This window comes from Glycine soja, chromosome 6, assembly GCF_004193775.1.
Source record: "Glycine soja cultivar W05 chromosome 6, ASM419377v2, whole genome shotgun sequence".
Lineage (NCBI taxonomy): Eukaryota > Viridiplantae > Streptophyta > Magnoliopsida > Fabales > Fabaceae > Glycine > Glycine soja.
In genome coordinates this window covers 9,183,461-9,202,085 of record NC_041007.1, presented here as the reverse complement: position 1 = coordinate 9,202,085, position 18,625 = coordinate 9,183,461, and the positions used below count along the sequence as shown (strand labels likewise).

Genomic DNA, 18,625 nt, shown 5'->3' with positions numbered 1-18,625 from the left:
AAAAAAAATAGAAAATAATATAAACCAACTAAGCGCATAACTATAATTAATAATCATGATTATAACTTCATCAAAATGTTAAAATATTTCAAACATCAAATACATTTACCAATGACCTTAAAAGACCAAAACTATAAATATTACTAATTTATTTTATTAGTAATACTAATAGATCTCCTTTTTAAAAAAAGTAATATTAATAAATTTACAATCACAAATAAATTTAGTTGGGTTACAATAAAATGATAATTATATTTTTTAAAAAATTCACCGAATGAATTCATGAAACCCAGTTCATCGTAAATATGCTTTACGCAGAACAAGGTATAAAAAGTGGATTAATTACGTGAATCAATCCAATCCAACTCATTTAACGGTTAAATAAACCATTCCAAGTTAAATCCAAAAAATGTCTGAGACACATTTAACCACCACAGCTTTTAAGGGTAGAAGTAGAACCACCACTAGTCCACTACGGAATAGTGTATGAAACCCTCCAAGTATCACGAACGTCGTCCATGTATCATTTTATTTTTGAAAAGGCAGCCAATATACCAATTGAATTGTATTTTTGAGAAATACTAACAATGCATTTTCAAATATATTTTTAACTATTGATTGAAATTGATTAAAAATTATGAATAAGGTTAATTAAATAATGAGTGGAAGTTACATAATTTTGTTAGGATAATTGTATTAAAAATAATGTGACTATTTATTTTCTAGACTATTTCTTTCTGTCGTCTGCCAATGTACATCCTGAATGTGTCCACCATACATTTTCCTTACCAATTGGTTCCATTTTTAAAAAATCTATTACAATTGTTTGTTCTTTTCTTTTAACTCCCCTCTCTTTGATGGTGATAGTGTCACCGCATGATGTTGGATCGTGGATGAGGAGTGATGGTATAAAGTATAATATATATATATACTTCAAAAGGGAAAGGAAAATCGAAAGTAAAATGCAGTGATGGCAATTATGGCTGTCTATGCCACGAAAGGTCTGTGAGACTGAAACCGGGGTCAAGCCTGAGAGAGTGGCAGGCTTGGTATGTCAAAAGCAATGGAACAAAAAAATAAAATATTAACACAATCATATTGCTTTGCTGCATCACTACACAGCAAGACTTTTTAGGGCCTTAGAATGATTATTTCATTAGAATTAGAATACAAATGAAGTATCGATGGCCATTTGATGAAAAAGATTCCCCACTATACGCATTTTTGAGTGACAACAGAAGTTTTTTTTCCCGCTTTTTCCATAGAAAAATGTTCAATAAAAATAAAGAAAGTTTATGTTTATTTTTATAAATAGTTAGATTAATTTTATCTTAATAAAAAAATAACTTTTAAACCTCATGGTATGAAAAAAACATGCATATCACATAAAATTTAACATTAAAATAAAATATGCAATTAAAGTAATAATAATGTGCCACAACTAATAGTATAGCTTTGATAAAAAAAAATCTGTTATTCTTAAAACACTTCAGATATGGGAATCTTGTCCCACGCCTCTACCTGGACACCTTGGTCCTTGGGTGATGTTTTGGGCGTTCGTTTCTAGTTGTCTTTTAATCTGATGTATGCATCCAAAAAAATATACCTGAAAACATGACATCGTATGCCTAATTCAGATCCATTTTTTCTGGCACCATTAAATCAACAGTGTCAAATTTCTATATTTTTAGGAATAATTGCATTATATGTAGGCATATACAAGTACTATTCTCAACAAAAGAACATTGCTTTATCTGTTTATCAGCAAAAATACAAATATTAACTACGGGGTTTGGTCTTGTGAAAGGGTTAGTTCCCACGACATAGTAAATTCAAGTTCAAAATTCTTTTAGGAGAAATATTTATATTTAGTGTTTGACTTCATTTTGAACAAAATTGTATTCAATGAAAGATACACGAGGAGAAAAAAAAATATAAGTATTAACTATTAAGTACGGGATTTCGTATTATTGCTTTTCACCCAGGTTTAAGTCCGAGTACCAATTTTATTATTAAACACGGATGTGGGTACGGGTCTCGATCTCGAATACCAACTAGATCTTACAAAGACACTTATGTTATGCTTTGCAAAAAGATGAAAAAAAAAAATTTCATGCCTGGATCAACTCCTACCTCTTCTACATTCTGTCACTGCTCTAGTTCAATTTACAATCTTATGTCAATCATCAACACGTTCTTCTAATTGATTATAGGCATTATTAAACATATACAGAAGTTATCATTTGTCTTCTATGTTGTATGTTGTGTAGAATTCTTTCTGTACAGATTACCCTCACTCACCAACGATATATCTTCAGGAGACAACGTGGTACATCTGTTCAAGTAATGGTGAAAACCACGTACCCTGCATTGAAACGTGGTTAAGCAACTATTCAAGGAAACCTGGTTAACTTATGATAAATCAAAAGGCTTAAAAATGAATTGCTGAACATGTACCTTCCTCTTCTCTTCTTCTCAACTCCTTGTGAACTGCGGGAAGCTTCTGCCCTGGAAATTTGGCGTAATGAAGATAGATATTCATTGAATACATCACCTTTTAATGCCAAGTATATTCTTGCAGGAACAATGGATTGGATGGCCTCGAACTGAGATGTTTTGTTTTCACTGTACAAGGCTACCATAGTAAGATTTGACATCGAGACATGCCCAAAAATGTTGTACAAAATTTACCAGAAAATTTGTTACGAGAGGAATTGAGTATTAACTAGAGATAAAAAGGCTACCTCTTCTGCGTATTATTTATTGGGCTGTTCCACTCTACTTGCTTTCCAGTATACATAACTTTGCTTCTCGCGAGATCCTGTCCGGTTAATTTAATGGTGGAAGCCAACATCTCAGAAGTAATATCAACACAATTTGCACAACCCAACTTTGATGCTTCATCTGCTATAAGCTTAGCGTAAAAGCAAAACCCATGTTCAGCAATGGTGGACGTCATTATTTTTTCATGATACCGAATAGATGTGGTTTCACCGGAAAGGAACGCTGAAGGTTCCATAATATCCTGCACATATATTCTCATAATTGAGTGCCAAATCCACAAAGAAATACTTCTCAATATTCATTTCAGCTATAAAAGGCACTTACACGTTCATGAAATAAGTCAGCTTCTGAAATTAGATTGTTCAGTCCACTAGCAAGTCTAACAACTTGAAAAGCACCTAGCTGTTCTGAGGTAGCATGCTGTCTTAAATCCATTCGACACTCAAGAAGATCTCCCCACAACTTTTGTATATTTTCTGTCTCAGCAAATGAATTAGATTGCAAACACGTTGGCTTTAGTTTGAAATCCACACGACTGCACTCATCCATCACATTAACAATTGTTTCCATATGTTCATCTAGAACATCTTGTTGAACTCCTTTACAAGAATGATCTGAAATTTCAGTATCCAACAAATCTGGATTTTGTGACAGTTTTGTTAAGTGCCTAGGAACACTGAAAGTGAATGGTTTCAACTCATTATAAACAGAAACTTCCTGAGGACCAAAAAGAGGGCCAGAAGACACTGCTTCATACATTGACTCCGTTCCATTTTCAATTTCAGTCTCAGGAACAAAAGTTGATTCTGGCACACAGGATACATCTAATGATTTACATGTTTCATTTACGCATGTATCATCAGTTGTTTCTGAATATTTAAAATGTTCCTCCTCTGAATGCTCCAATTCGGAACAAACCAGCTTGCGAACTGATGTACTAGGGTAGTTTCCATTTAATTGAAGTTCAGAGGGACATCCATTATTTTCTTTCATCGATTGTCTTGTATTAGCTTCTTCATGTGTGTCTACAGGATACCCATTATTTGAATCCTCATCCTCAGAATCAGAGGACATAACTACAAGTTTCCTTCGACCATTATGCCGAGAAGATGTAAGTGGGGAACCAGAAGAATTGGAAAACTCAGAAATAGCATTATATTGAATTTCAAGCTCACTGTAATCTGTCAAAGACCCATTTCTCTTAATCATCTCCACCTTCTTGGCCTCTATATAATCAGCCTCCATACACTGCACATTTAAATCATTTTGCTGCTCATTTATGGGAAGAAGCTCTTCTGTAACTAACCCTCTAGAGTTTTCTTCCATTATATTTGTTAATTTGGCGATTTCATTCTCAATTAGTTCGGATATCTCTGAGGGGAAATCCCAGGGCATTATCTTTGGTAGTATCTGATGGCCAAGCTCAAGATCAAATGGAAGTGAGCCATAACATGTTTGTGTCATTACATCTGTGCAGTAAAGGGGGAAATCATAAGGTTTTGCAAGCAATTACAATGGCAAGACAAACGGGAATTATAAATGATATTATATTTGGACTATTAATTCCTAAGCACAAATATAATAGCCAAAATTAAACATAGCAGCTTTTAGAGTTGTTAACTTGTGAAAGAATCACGGGGGGATCTACCAAAATGGAGTCAAAACAGTTCAAAAATGGGGAGTGAAAGTAAAGGAGAAAACTAATAATACTATTCACTAGCAAGAATTTTGAATTGAGTAAACACTGCTTGCTATTGCACTAAAATACTAGGCGACTACAACAAACTACTTTCCTAAACACTTAAACTTCTTAAAATCACTTCCTAAAATCTTAACACTTCAGCATAAAAAAAAAAAAATCTTAACACTTCTTTAAAAACAAAACTTTATCATGACTTCATCAAGGAAGACAAATCAATCAATAATTATATAAACAAAAGCAATCTGTTTTAGGAATAAGTTCAATTAATTTCACGGCTTTTCCTAGTTCATTTTACCCTAAAATGTGGCCACTCTCAACTTTTAAATATTTTTCCATATTCAATAAATGCATACGAATTTTTTTTTGCTTTGATGCGTACATACTACTACTTACTGCTAACACAAATTAATATAGTCAAGAAACACAGAAGTGAACCAAATGCTGTGAGGTATACCTTTTTGAAATCTTTTACTCTGAAACCAGAACTGAAGATGCATAATGGATTTTCGGATATCTCCATCACAAGAATGTATAAACTTCTCCAGTAAAAGAGGATGGATGTTGACTCCTTCAGTGAGACAAACCTGCATGTCATATAAGATTAATATAAATTTGGACGGTTTTCTTTTACTGCTTGAGTGCAGAGGAGAGGGAAATCCTCAAGAATTGAAGAACATACGGTGTACAAATGGCAAAGCAACTCCTGTGGCGATGGCAACATGAATGAAACATGGAGCACGTCAAAATTACCTGGCAGGCCAGGATTCACACCTATTGTACAGCAATTTTTCTTCATAAATATGAACATCTGACAAAATCTGTAAATTAAGCAAAAATGCATAATTCTAACTAGTCATCTTACTATTACTGGTCAATATAATTGGCCCCTTTGCAGTCTCAGCAATCTGTTGTATGGCAGCAATACATCCACGGTCTTCAGGAGAAAGGATGTCTACATCCTCAATTAGAATTAAAGTTTGCACTTTATCACATGATGCAACTACATTGTTTTTGCCAAGTAACTTCTGTGATGATCCACTGGGGATATGAGCTTCATCATCAGATATGGTTATCAGTTCATTCACCCCATCCTTCACCTCATCAGCAGCTTTACCACTTTGCAAAGCCGAAGCCGGGGACAACTTTGTAGTTTTCTTCTGTGAACTTGAAGTGATTTCTGATGCCCTGAAATATATACACATCAAATAATATATTATCGCAGAACAAGTTAGCAGAAGCTTCTTGCAATGAGTAACTTGGTTCTGCTAAAATACAATTGAATCAAGGCATCTACATTCCCAAGTTAAATAAGCTATTGATTTCCTGTGAAATATGAAACGCTCCCCAAAAAAATGGAACACTCAACTATGCCAACAAAATATTGCAGGAAAGTGAAAGCAGATGTAACACAATTACAGTTAGTTAAAATTACTCAGTTCCAGAAGATTGGAAGCTATTGGCAAGCATTGATAGAGCAAGTTAGCAAACCTTTTAAACCCAAGTGAACCAAGAGTATCTCCAAAATAATTCCTGACAGCAGTTCCATTTCTACAATCTGATGCATTAAGCTGTTGAGACAACACAAACCATAATTAAGTTTGAATAAGTTCATGGTTGAAAAGACATATAAGACAACAAGGAAAGTGAATCTTTTAACAACTAGCAGATGTTTTAAAAGAAAGCAAGATGCTGATAGATGTTTGAGGGGAATATGTTGTGCACATCTATTTCTCAAGAAATTTGAATGAAGTCTATATTAGCAACTGGGCAATACAATTAATTGTTTCGACCATACTTTCTCAATGTTTTTAATGAAAAAAATAACAATCTTTCAGACTATCATTCTTCCCACTGAGCAGAAAAGACCGAGTTTACATTCAAAGTTCAGAGAAAATAGCAAACTTTTCTTCAAGCTAAATCCAAATCTGGCTAAATAATCACTGCTTGATCTTCGGTGATGCTTATAAAAAATTAAGGTGGTTATTTAGAGGATCAATGAATGTTATTACAAAAGTATATCAGTTCAAAAACATAAATTTAAATAATATATTAATAAACTGTAGTACCTCTAAAATCTCAAACCTTTGCTCTTCAGCACAAGCATAAACTGCTGCAGACTTGCCACTCTACGATATTAAACTTATGTTTAGCCACCAATATGAACAGGTGTTTTACGCTGGAAAAAAAAGACAGATTCTAGCTACAGGTAAATAACGATAATGCTTCGCAACTATGTTAAAGTTATCCGGGTTAAAAAAAACATTGAAATGGCATGAATAGTAAAGTATTAGATTTTATGCAAATGCAAGTAACTTTTTTTGAACTGCCCTGAACAACATAGGCCAACATTCCTGTAAAATGAGAGAAAATATAGACGGATAATTGATTGAAACCGTGTGTCAAAGTACACAGCGGATGCTCTATTATATAGAGCTCATTACAATAAATACTGATAATGAGAGGATATTCAGTTTCCTCTAAATCAGACATGTTTCCAATAAATCAAATCCTAATAAATCTATACATTAAATATTTCTGATTCTCAACACTCCTCCTCAAGCTGAAGCTTACTAAGCTTTAACTTGTTACAAGGAAACTTATTCCCAACAAAAAGATAAAACTTGAGCTCCACTAGAAAAGACAATAGTTTGAATGACAACTCAGGAATGTTGGTGAAGTCGGGGAATATTGCTAGAAAAAGAGAGCTGAGATATTCATCGGCCTAAGAAAAACAAGTTCCGACTTTCTTAAAACCATCTTTTGGAAGCTTCAAACCAATATATTGAAGACAACTCAAGGATCTCGGTGAAGTTGGGGAATATTGCTAGAAAGAAAGAGCTGGAATATCCATCAGCTTAAGAAAATTCAAAGCAAGTTCCGATCTTCTTAAAACCAAGATTTGGAAGCTTCAAACGAACTGTGAAGACCCAAAATTATTAAAAGTGCAGAGACGAAATCGTCATAAATAGCCAACGAAGCGAGAGAAGTCACCGAGAAACACGCTGAAGGCGATGGCTGAAAAACACGATGAAAAAAGACAGCGGCCGCCGGAACAGTAGCGGTGGCTGGCCGGAAAATGAAGCAGATTTGCCGGTAAAGTGCGGCGCGTAGAAGGGCTCACCCAGGGACAGTGGGTCGCCGGAAAAGTGACGGTGACCGGTGGTGACCGGAAAAGTTGTCGGAAAAGGAGAAAAGGGTTGTCGGAAGACAGGTAACGAGCAGAAAGGTCCACTAGGATTTGGAAAGAAGGGCGACAACTAGAGAAGTCCACCAGAATGTGGAAAAAAGGTGAAAGAAGAATCGCCGGAAAAGGTGCGGCGAGTATAAAGGTCCACCAGAAATTAGAAAAAGAGTAATAGAAGAAAGGCGGTAATCAGTGAGCAAAAAGGCTCACATGGACAGTGGGTCCCCAGTGAACGACGGTTTTTTACTTATTCCCTCAACCAAGCTCCAAATAACATGTAAAATGAGAGAAAATATATAGGAATAATAGACTGAAACCGTAACTGTGTCAGACTGCACAAGATGCGTATTTATATAGACAAGTAGTATGAATTACACATAGTTAAAGTTAAAGGATATTCAGTTTTCTCTAAGTTTGCAACAAATCAAATCCTAATAAATCTATACTTTAAATATTTCTGATTCTCAACAATTCCTAAGCCCTTGATATTATTATTAGAACTCAGATTAAAGAATTAATAAGAATGATTTTTCTTATTTTGATCGTACACAGATCACAGATGAACAGAGGAAATTAATTGCTGGAAAAGTAAAATAGAGACAAATTTAAAATACAATGACTAAATTAAATAGGGATTTGGCTATTGCCATATTAACCTTGGAGAGGTAAAAGATCATCAATAAGTAATAACCGCAACACTAGTAATAGAAACAGTAGACTTGTAAGCATAGAGTTGTTCCTAGGCAAACAATAAGCCACAAAGAAATCCCCAAGAATGTATTCATTCCTAATCCTAGCATGATTTTAGAATAGAGGATAAAAGCAACCACATCTAGTGTGTTTTGGTGCCTTTCAAGTAAAAGGAATGCAACAATTTCCAGTCTCTATTTTGTTCATAATCAAATGGCTCGAGATTTATGTACCCATGGTTTTATTAATTTTCAATTTTTTGTTTGATCATCCACACTTTACTTCCCCATTATTTTATGTTGTTTTCAATGATCAATAGGGCATTAGCTTTTATCTTGATTTGAAAGAAACTGTATTTCAAAAATTATTAAGTCTTAGTACTTATCCTAAAACTACTCCACCCACATAATATTAGTTTCAGAAACTGACCATTATATTACTGAATAATAGTAGCCTTCAATATATGCATAAATGATTAGCATAGGAGGCAATTTATGTAAAGAAGTGTATGCAACTGTTTTGAAGTAGATTTCCACTCACCCCAATTGGTCCTGTAATTAAAAGAACATTCTGCAGGGAATCCTCCTCATTTATATCTTCTGAATCGTAGTCGCTATAAGAGCATTTATAATCATCATCAACATCTCGCATGTCACTTTTATCCATGTCAGAGATATCCTTCCTGCTTTTATAACGTCTTTCATGCCAAAGATGTAGCCAATCACGCAAGAAGTTCACTGATTCATCATTACCACATACCTACAAAACACAACAAGTAATGTTAAGATAATAGAAAATTGAAAGAACATGCAACTTTAATTTTAAAAAATAAAAATAAAAAAATTACCTCAACAGCCTTTGTTGGCTTGTATTTGTATGTCCATAAGCTGTTCTCTGCCTTATCTACACAACTACGATAATAAGATCTCATACTGCAATGCAGATTCAGAGTACAAGGTTAAACTCACTATCCGGAAATAAACTTCCTATGCAAGTCTTAAGCTTATAGTACAGAAAAATGAAGTCACTCTGATTAAAAAAACAAAATAAAAAAGCAAGAGTACAATTATTCTCTATTTTACAATTGATAAATTCCAGTGCTTAACTACTTGGGGAACCCAAGTACACTAGACCATACTTTAGTTGGTTGAGAGAGAGAGGAACAGGATTGCAGAAATAAATTGCTATTATCAGGAAACCCTGACTATCAAGATGGACACCAAAGTTATCTAAACCCATCTTGCTTTAAGCCAAGAGAATCTCAAATAAGCCAATCAGTTAGGGCTCATATCTTCCTGGACAAGACATTTTCTTGATTGGATCCAAAAAGCAGTCCTGGAATGGCTAGTGAAAAGATAGACACAGTAAACGGTTGAAACACTTCCTATTGTATCAAAATTAAGCAACTTTGATAGAATGCATCTTTCCTAACTTAGCATTAGTTGGGAGTTGATTTCAGCACAAGTGAAAAAAACACTAGCTGGGAGACTCCTTAATCCTTACTGTGTCATAATCATAATAATATTAAGTTTATGAAATGATTTATTTCTCTAGCAATTTGGGATTTATGTGGAACAAGCAATTTTCTGACTCTCATTCTGTAAGCTTCTGGCAATTAATTTGATTCAATAATAAACAAGCTTTTAGAGCTCTGACAGCCAAAGATAAATATCAGGGAAAAAGTTGGACAAATTTAATAAACAGATAACCAACCGTACACATGACTGATGGCTGTTACATTTATCATCTCCCCTGGCCCTTATATATACATTTTTATAAATAGCTTGTACTTCATCTTATTATTTAACAAAAAAAAAATCAGATGAACACTAGGAGATATCCTTGTAAACTAGAAATCAATTTGCTTCCTTAAGTATTTTTTCAATTTTTTCTTCAAACATTTTTTCACTCTGATATCTCTTTACCAAGTTGTTTACAAGAACTTTCCACATATTTCATCAAAAAAACAATCCCAGACTTTCATTTATTGCTGAAGATGATGTTCAGCAATAGGAATTACTTACAATTTGCAAATGCTTGAAATGAACATATATATAGGGGCTTATATTATGAGAACAATTTTCATTTTAAGTATGTCAAACTATACATGCATGAATAGTCAAGATTAAAAATTACTAAGTAACCACATGACCAAAAAAGTCAAGTGCATTTATATTTTAATCTCGACCATTTAAATAAAATTTAATGGTTTCATTATATTATATATAATGGGCTACCGGCTATTGTCATGTACTAATGCTATTGCCATGAAGATATTGGTGTGGCAGGAGTCATGCATTTGCTAACCTTTCTTGAAGAAATCTACTTGGTGGTTCAGTATCTGACTTTCTAAAAATGCCAGCTTGCACTGTTGTAGTAACGGATTCATCCACCTCCAAGTCCTGAAAACAACTTTTGACCATCAGTTAACATAATTAAGACAAAGGGGATAGTATATGTCACCCTCTAAACTATATTTTGTGGATTACCTACATACCACAACTATGCATAGAGGGCAGGTAACTAGAGACGGAACTACAGAAGTCATTTATTAAAAATATACGAGAAATGGTATACCAGTTTGGCATCTTCACATGTCGGAGGACATGTTTTCTCTGCTAGTGAAGCTGAGTCTGATGGTGATACTTCTTCTAGATTTTCTGGATGTATACAAAGTCTATCTGAAGATAAGGCATTCTGAGAAATTGAAACACCTGATGGATCCAAGGAACTATGAAGCTTATCAAAATTCAAGGATTCAACAGAACCCTCCAAAACAGATGAATTTAAAATTTCTGGACCATAATTCATAGTGGTAGTATTCTCCAAAAACGCCCAGTTTCTCCAGTCAAGGGATGGGGTATCATCCTGCATGAGCAAATTTTACACCTAACTCAAAAATATGGTACTACAGAATTCAAAACCCAAACACCAACGAAATATATGTTACCCCCCCCCCCCCCCCCCCTTTTACTTGTTATCACATCACATAAAAGCAATAGCAAATCCCAGCCACAATTAACATACCTGAGTATTTTCAAATACATGAATAGGACCACAGGTAGTCCTTTCTTCCTCACTCTTTGTTGTCGATAAATTACTTCCTGAATCAGCCATGTCCTGAACTTTCTTCCCCGCCTTCCACAGTGAAAAAAATGGATGTATCTGCCGTCCTGCAAATATCCTCGAATCTTCCTGGTTTAAAACAGGTTTTAAAAATATAGAAATGTCAGAGATTGTCATCTCATAGTTAAGTGGCACTGGCAATGAGAGTATGGAACCGAAGCTAAAGCCACAACACAATGAAGTTTCGCCCAATGTCTTATATTTACAGCATTCACGAGTTTCGCCAAATTTTGTTATTTCGCACAATCCAAAACACAAAACAGTGACGCACTAAGCAAATTCCAATAATGCGAAAACCAAACACACTAACCTCAGCAGCCAATTTCGCTTCTAAAAACAAATCATGCTCCGTTGCACTAACCGGATCGTAATCAGCCAACACCTGCCGCGAAGTTGAACCCTTGTTAGTCCCATTAGCCGATGCATTTTTCTTTGGCGTGGCATTCTGCTCGTAGAGAAAAAACAACAAAACCAAGTTAAATACGATTAGAATTTGAAGTCCTCAGTTTTCTCACCTTCCCAGCAACACTTCAATTTTACCGCGACATTAGTAAGCACGATACATAAACCGAAAAGATTTCATAATTAATTAAGATTTTAAAAAAATGAAATTTAAATTAAAAGTTTTAACTTTTAAATGAAGAAAATAGAAGATGAACTAACTACCTTGGAAGCTTTTTTTCGAGGAGTGGTTTTAGCCTTGGGCTTCTTCCTCTTCTTGTGATTCTCAGCGTCGGAGTAATCCTCATGGCGTTCGTCCTCTTTGTCGTTCTTTTCGACGGGCTCTGGTGGCTTGTGAGGAAAGAGCGTCGTCTGGACCAGCCGCCGGCGAACAATGCGGCGCGGCGGCTCGGCTGCATTGCAGGAGGGACTGAGCTGAGTGACGGTGGCGTCCATCTCGATGGAATTGAATTGAATTGATGAGATCTATGAGGTAGGCTTTCGGGATTTGGGATTAAAGGAAAAGAGGAGCGTGATTTTGAGAGTTGAAAATAGGGTGAGAAAAATTTGGAGGGAAATCGGTTTCGATCTTTCCGAATTTGGAGGGAACTCATGGCCAGGGGTATAAAATAGTATTGTCCTTTTCAGTTTTCATTGCATGATTGCAGTCATAATTGTTTCGTTTCCGCGATGCGTCGAACTTGGTGTTTACTTCCTGTACCTCCAAATTGCTTCCTACACCCCCGCAAAGGACTTGAAGGGGCACAATTACTAATAAACATGGGGTGTTTTCCTTCACATGCCACTATGTTTTAAGGTGCTTTTATTAATAATTTCATCTATTATACACCTTAATTGCAAAGAAAAGCTTTTGGCTATAGCTTATCTCCATTAAGTGTGTTCAAATAAGCATGTATTTCCAAATCTAGGTTGACAATGTCAATAATTGCAAGCTATAATGACTCTTAAGTGATTTGATTAAGAGATGTTTTTATTACTATTGGAAATATCTTTCCAAAATAAAGTATACTTATTCTGAAAATGTATTTTTAGAACTATGTACCATAGTTCATAGTTCTGGAAAATACATTTTTGGAATAAGTATGTGTTATTGTAGAAAGATATTTCTAGAAGAAAAAAAAATGGATTACAAGGTGTGTACCCCTCTAAGGAAAAATGATATAATGAATAATTAAAATATAAAAAGGATGTGTAAATAGTATGTTTTTTTCGTTTTGGCAATCCATCGAACTGGACAGGACTTAAGCCCACCTTTAATCTTCTGTGCGGCCTAATACAAAAAGGAGTGATGTTATTAGATAATGTTTGTTTTAAGGTTTGCTTCTTCTTCCTTTTTTTTTTTTTTTTTGAGATAAAGGTCTGCTTTTTCTATTCATGAGAATGTTAAAGTAGTTATGATTTATAAAAGTTTTCATACTTGTTTTATGGTTTAACTTTCATGCACGTTTTTAAAAAAATTAGTTAAATTAAATAAAATTTGCCTTGGAATTAATCAGTATGTTTGAAAGGAAAAACAAAGTTAAAATTAAACGGCAGTATTTGAGGTTATGATAAGAGACGTGACTCAATGTTAATAACTCTTTGAAAGAAGTCAAAAATAAAAATTAAATGTTAGTATATGAGATTAAGATGGCTCAACGAAAATGATATTGATAATAACTCCTAAGATTGCTCTGGTTTAAAGAGATTCTTTTTTTAAAATAAATCTTGTTGTAAAGTCATTCCTATAAACATTTTCATTTAATACGGGGAATCAAATTTATAATATTGTAATAGAAGTTATATTGTGTGTTATTTTTAACTTAGTTGTTATAAAATATTTGTTACTCATTTAACCACTATTGATACATGTAAGAAATCTTTAAAATTGAACAAGGTATTAGTGTCTGATATTGAAAAAAAAAATTGTCAAGTATTTTTACACTTATAGCTCACAAAAATATCATAAGTTGAATTTCAATTTAAAAAATTAGTCTTTGAAGGACAATGTGACAATGAAAAGTTTTAGTGTAACGGACAACTAAAGATGGTCTTTATCAATTGCCAACAGGTGAATTTAATTTATTTTTTTTATGGACATGCCAATATGTTATTGTAAATCACAATTCCTATCATTTATTTTGTCTTTGTGCTGAAAAAGCCCCTAAAATTCCACTACAGTGAAATGAATTGAAGTGTATTTGGATAAAGAATTTTAATTATTTTAATCTAAAATTTATTGTTTGGATTTTTTTATGAAAATTTTAAGTTTTTTGAATTTTAAAACAGAATTTTAAACAACTAAAAATGTGAAATTTTAATTTTCTTCTAAAAAGTGATAAATTGAAATTCTTTTCTTGATAGAAGAATATTCCAAAATGTTCGTGTATTTTCTTTTTAACTTTTATCTCTTCTTCCACTGAAATTTCCCGAAACCCGTTTTGGAACTCGCAACCTTCTTTCATGTCAATGATTTTCTTTCTAAAGAAACACTGTCTGAGCTCGCGGAGTGTTAATCAAGTGTGGGAGTATAAGGGGACATGTAAAACTATACTCGCCAATCAGGGGAGCAGCCGTCATTGCCTATCACGTAGTGGAGGTGCTCGCCGGTGCGAAAGGTCTAGATTATGTCTTGCATTACTGACCGAATAATGTTGTGGTTGGGTATAGTGATATACATCTTTTCTTTGAAAACATATCAACCATATTTTCTTTTTTTCTCTCAGCATTTATTTTCTTTCACCCTCACAATTTTTTTTTTATTCAAATATAAAATTTTAAAAATAAAAAATTCAATAAAATAATTTTAAAAATATAAATATTTAAAATTCTTTTAGAATTCTAGCGCAAACACACTCTGAATGTTTTAATGCATGAAATTGCACACTAAACAGGTAGTTTGCGAGCCTCGATCCGTATATCCACCACTACTTCGTGTCCAATTCTTGAAATTACTTCAGCGTTGAAACCAGTGCAGATATGTTCTCATAAAGGAACAACCCTCCAAAGAACAGTTACCTTAATTAATTATAAAATCATTAAAAGAATATATACAACTAATAATAACTAATCAAATAATCTGTAATTAAATATCTAAGATAATCCTAATAGAATTTTATTAATGTGTTAAAAAATTACAGTATTTAATTTTCGGCTCCGTTAGATCCTATATTTGCCCCTTCTTCCAAATATGGATCCGTTCACTCACTTTAACTATACCTAAAACAGTTGAATAAATGGATGATAATTTGCTTGAAAAAGATGATAACTTGTAATAAGTAAATCATGAGGATATTGAATGGTGAAACAGGTTCAAACGTAGATGAACTTCCCAAAAATATAAAATTAAAAAATGTACAGTAGTTTAGCTTCCGTCATGGGACTCCCCACAAGCTATGCGGTTTACTAAGGTATCTATAGTATTGGCATACGAGGGCAGCAAGAAAACTATAAATTCCTTACCCAGATGCCAGAAAAAGCAATGCGGGCCATACCAGCTTGTCCGCAAATCCGTAAAAGCGAACTGCTAAATTACCGAAACATCCCCATCGTGCGGTGCTCCCAATCCGACACAAGTCATGCCGCCCAAAGGACAAAACCATAATAATTCCACCATTCTAAATAAGCAACGTTACTAAATCAAATAAGAAATGATATTTTGAAATTGCTTGAGTATTCTTAAAAAGAATTGTTTCATTTCAGGAAATTAAAAGTAGGAATGATTTGGATTCTGGAGAGGGACAAAGATGTCCAGCGAAGCAAGTAAGGTTGAAATCTCTATGATCGAAAACAGTGTCCTTGTGGCTCTCCTGGTGTCTCCTACTCTATTCTCCCCTTTCGTTGGCTTTTGAAGGTGAAACTTTTCCCCTCTTCCGTGAGAACAGAACAACCTCAGAAAACCCTAAACCCCTCCAACCCATTCCCACATTGTACTACCCTGTTAGTTAGTCAAGTAGCTTCACTCACTCTTTCTATTTCCAGAATGCCAAATCCAAATCCAAAGCACCTTTTCCACGCCACTCTCTTCCTCTCGATACTTCTCCAGGCGCTGTCTAAATCCACGATTGAGCCATGCTCGAACTCCGACTCATGCAACGCGCTTCTGGGATACACCCTCTACACGGACCTCAAAGTCTCCGAAGTGGCGTCGCTCTTCCAAATCGACCCCATCGCGCTTCTCACCGCGAACGCCATCGACATCTCTTACCCCGACGTGGAGCACCACATTCTTCCCTCGAAGCTCTTCCTCAAAGTCCCCATCTCCTGCTCCTGCGTCGACGGCATTCGCAAATCCGTCGCTACTCACTACAAGACCCGCCCCTCCGACACCCTCTCCTCCATCGCCGACGCCGTCTACGCCGGCCTCGTCTCCTCCGACCAGCTCCGCGAGGCTAACTCCATTTCCGACCCTTCAGTTCTTGATGTGGGCCAAAACCTCGTCGTTCCTCTCCCTTGCACCTGCTTCAACGGCTCCGATAACTCTCTCCCCGCGATTTACCTCTCTTATGTTGTTCGCCCCGTTGATACCCTCGCTGCCGTTGCTGCTAGGTACTTCACCACTCTCACTGATTTGATGAATGTTAATGCCATGGGAAGCACTGCTATTAACGACGGTGATATCCTCGCTGTTCCAATACCCGGTAATTAAATTAAATAATGTTACTTTTTTTTTTGTTCCTTACAATTTATAATTTCCTGTTTAATTGCTTACTCTCTCTTTTTTTTTTTTTGTTTTTTTTTTCTCTCGTGTTGCAGCTTGTGCTTCGAATTTTCCGAAATCCGCCTCTGATTTTGGCATGCTTGTCCCTAATGGAAGCTACGCCATTACCGCGGGGCACTGTGTGCAGTGTAGCTGTGGACCCAAAAACCTTGAGTACCGACTAAGCAACTCTTTCCTTTCTGTTTCTTATTTTATTTATTTATTATTCTTTCTTCACTTGTGCATAATCCTAGATTCTCTTTTTTGGGTGTGAAGTGAAAAATGGGCACTGTAGAGTTTGAGAAGGTGCTGCCTGTTAATAATGTTTGATGGTTTATCGTTTTTTTTTTTTTTTTTTTTTGCAGTTTGTACTGTATGCCGGCTTCTTTGGCTGTTTCTTGCTCCAGCATGCAATGTAGAGGCAGCAACCTTATGCTTGGGAATGTTACCGTTCAGCAGACTAGTGGTGGTTGCAATGTTACTGCTTGCAATTATGATGGCATTGTTAATGGCAGCATTGTAACAACGTATGTTTATTTATCCTCTGCATACCTGCATTTTCCCATTTAAATATTTTAATAATGTCTATTTTGCTTAACTGGTGTTTGAATTTAAGCTTGTTTAACATTTCTTGACTCCCTGCAGGTTGTCCCCTTCTCTTCAGCCTCAATGTCCAGGTTAGTGTTACACACGCACACACACCCTAAATGCACTGTACAATTCATTTTCTAATCGTTGTATTCCATTATAAAGATTTTAAGTATATTGTACATATATTTCTTTGTTTTGCTTTTCATTCTGGATGATTTATTTACCGAGATTTGTTCAAGATCCTATGTTGTCTAGTGATATGGCCAAAACAGCGTATTTAAGTGAGGGGTTGAGCAAGGGAGGGGTGTTGGAGATGACAACTTTGAATTCTGAAATTTCATTATGTTAAGAGATACAGACAATGAATCATGGTCAACCTTCATGCTATTTCTATGTGCTATGCATATTGTCAGCAACTCTATGCCAATTCTGAGTTTAAAATATAGAGTTGATTTGCAGAACTAGAATTTAGTTAGGTTTGATGTCGTGTAGCAATGTAGACAATCTGTATTTTGTTCTAGATCCTGGGTGGTCAGTGCTCAGGGATGTTATAGTTGCAATTCCTAATTTAACATACTCCCATCACCCCTAGCTCCCAAAAGAAAATTTGGTGACACTAAGTATTTCATAATTCACGAATCACCTTCTAAATATATTTTAAATGATGTTGCAGGGCTGCAGGAATTCCCTCCTCTTGTTGCCCCACCTACAACCGTTGCAAGGGACACGGTGTTTGCACCAGCACCAGCACCACTGTTCGATGGAGATGGTCCAGCATCACCCAAATCATCGCTGGTGCCTTCAACGGGGCTTCCAGGAGGATTCTCTCCTGCAAATGGCCCTATTAGCGGCATATCTTCTGGTGCTTCGGCTGCATGCTCCTTGGTGAAACCATTTCCCGCTTTGACGTATGCACTAGTGTTATTGCTTGTCAAGTTGATGATACCCGTGGCATTGTAATCTTCTCAATTTTGTGGTGGGTTTAGTTGGCCTGCTACTTGTGTTTGTGACAGGTGCTCTGTCTATTGTAGCTGCTAACATTCATTTTGTACCCTTGAACTGATTTGTGAATCTGGAAAACTATGGGATTTCAGGTTTCATCTCACGCTTAGCCATTTATTTTTTGGTGCTTTGCTGAATTATCGTGTTTTTCTACAGTCAGTAATTTTAGGTATAATCTGGGTCAATCTGTATAGAAGCTCTAAATCGGTTTTATTATTATTTTTACTATTTTTTTCTTTTTGTAATGCTAAGTTAATTGACATTCTTGTTTTTTCTGCCAAATCTAATACCTTTCTTTAGATATTTGATAACAATTTTCTCTACCATGGTCCAATTTAGGAGTGCAACCTAATGCAAATGAGAACAGAATCACATGACTTTTGTCCTCTTGTTTCTTAATTTTCTT

General features: G+C 35.2%; 2 protein-coding genes across 2 annotated transcripts; one reads left to right on the top strand and one right to left on the bottom strand.

Annotated features, from left to right (window-relative positions):
- Positions 1 to 1,986: 1,986 nt before the first annotated feature.
- On the bottom strand, positions 1,987 to 12,548 carry LOC114415407. Its single transcript, XM_028380082.1, has 16 exons — positions 12,153 to 12,548; positions 11,797 to 11,931; positions 11,388 to 11,555; positions 10,938 to 11,228; positions 10,668 to 10,762; positions 9,208 to 9,292; positions 8,901 to 9,119; positions 6,553 to 6,612; positions 5,975 to 6,054; positions 5,349 to 5,671; positions 5,166 to 5,257; positions 4,941 to 5,070; positions 3,109 to 4,253; positions 2,745 to 3,025; positions 2,458 to 2,625; positions 1,987 to 2,365 (listed from the first exon to the last, which is right to left on the bottom strand). Exons 1-16 carry the CDS (start codon positions 12,381 to 12,383, stop codon positions 2,251 to 2,253), a joined length of 3,618 nt encoding a protein of 1,205 aa, XP_028235883.1. The 5' UTR covers positions 12,384 to 12,548; the 3' UTR covers positions 1,987 to 2,250.
- Positions 12,549 to 15,613: 3,065 nt separating this feature from the next.
- Positions 15,614 to 18,355, top strand: LOC114415404 (lysM domain-containing GPI-anchored protein 1-like). The gene is made up of 5 exons (XM_028380076.1): positions 15,614 to 16,567; positions 16,683 to 16,800; positions 16,992 to 17,153; positions 17,272 to 17,303; positions 17,891 to 18,355. Exons 1-5 carry the CDS (start codon positions 15,910 to 15,912, stop codon positions 18,175 to 18,177), a joined length of 1,257 nt encoding a protein of 418 aa, XP_028235877.1. The 5' UTR covers positions 15,614 to 15,909; the 3' UTR covers positions 18,178 to 18,355.
- The last annotated feature ends 270 nt before the right edge of the window (positions 18,356 to 18,625 follow it).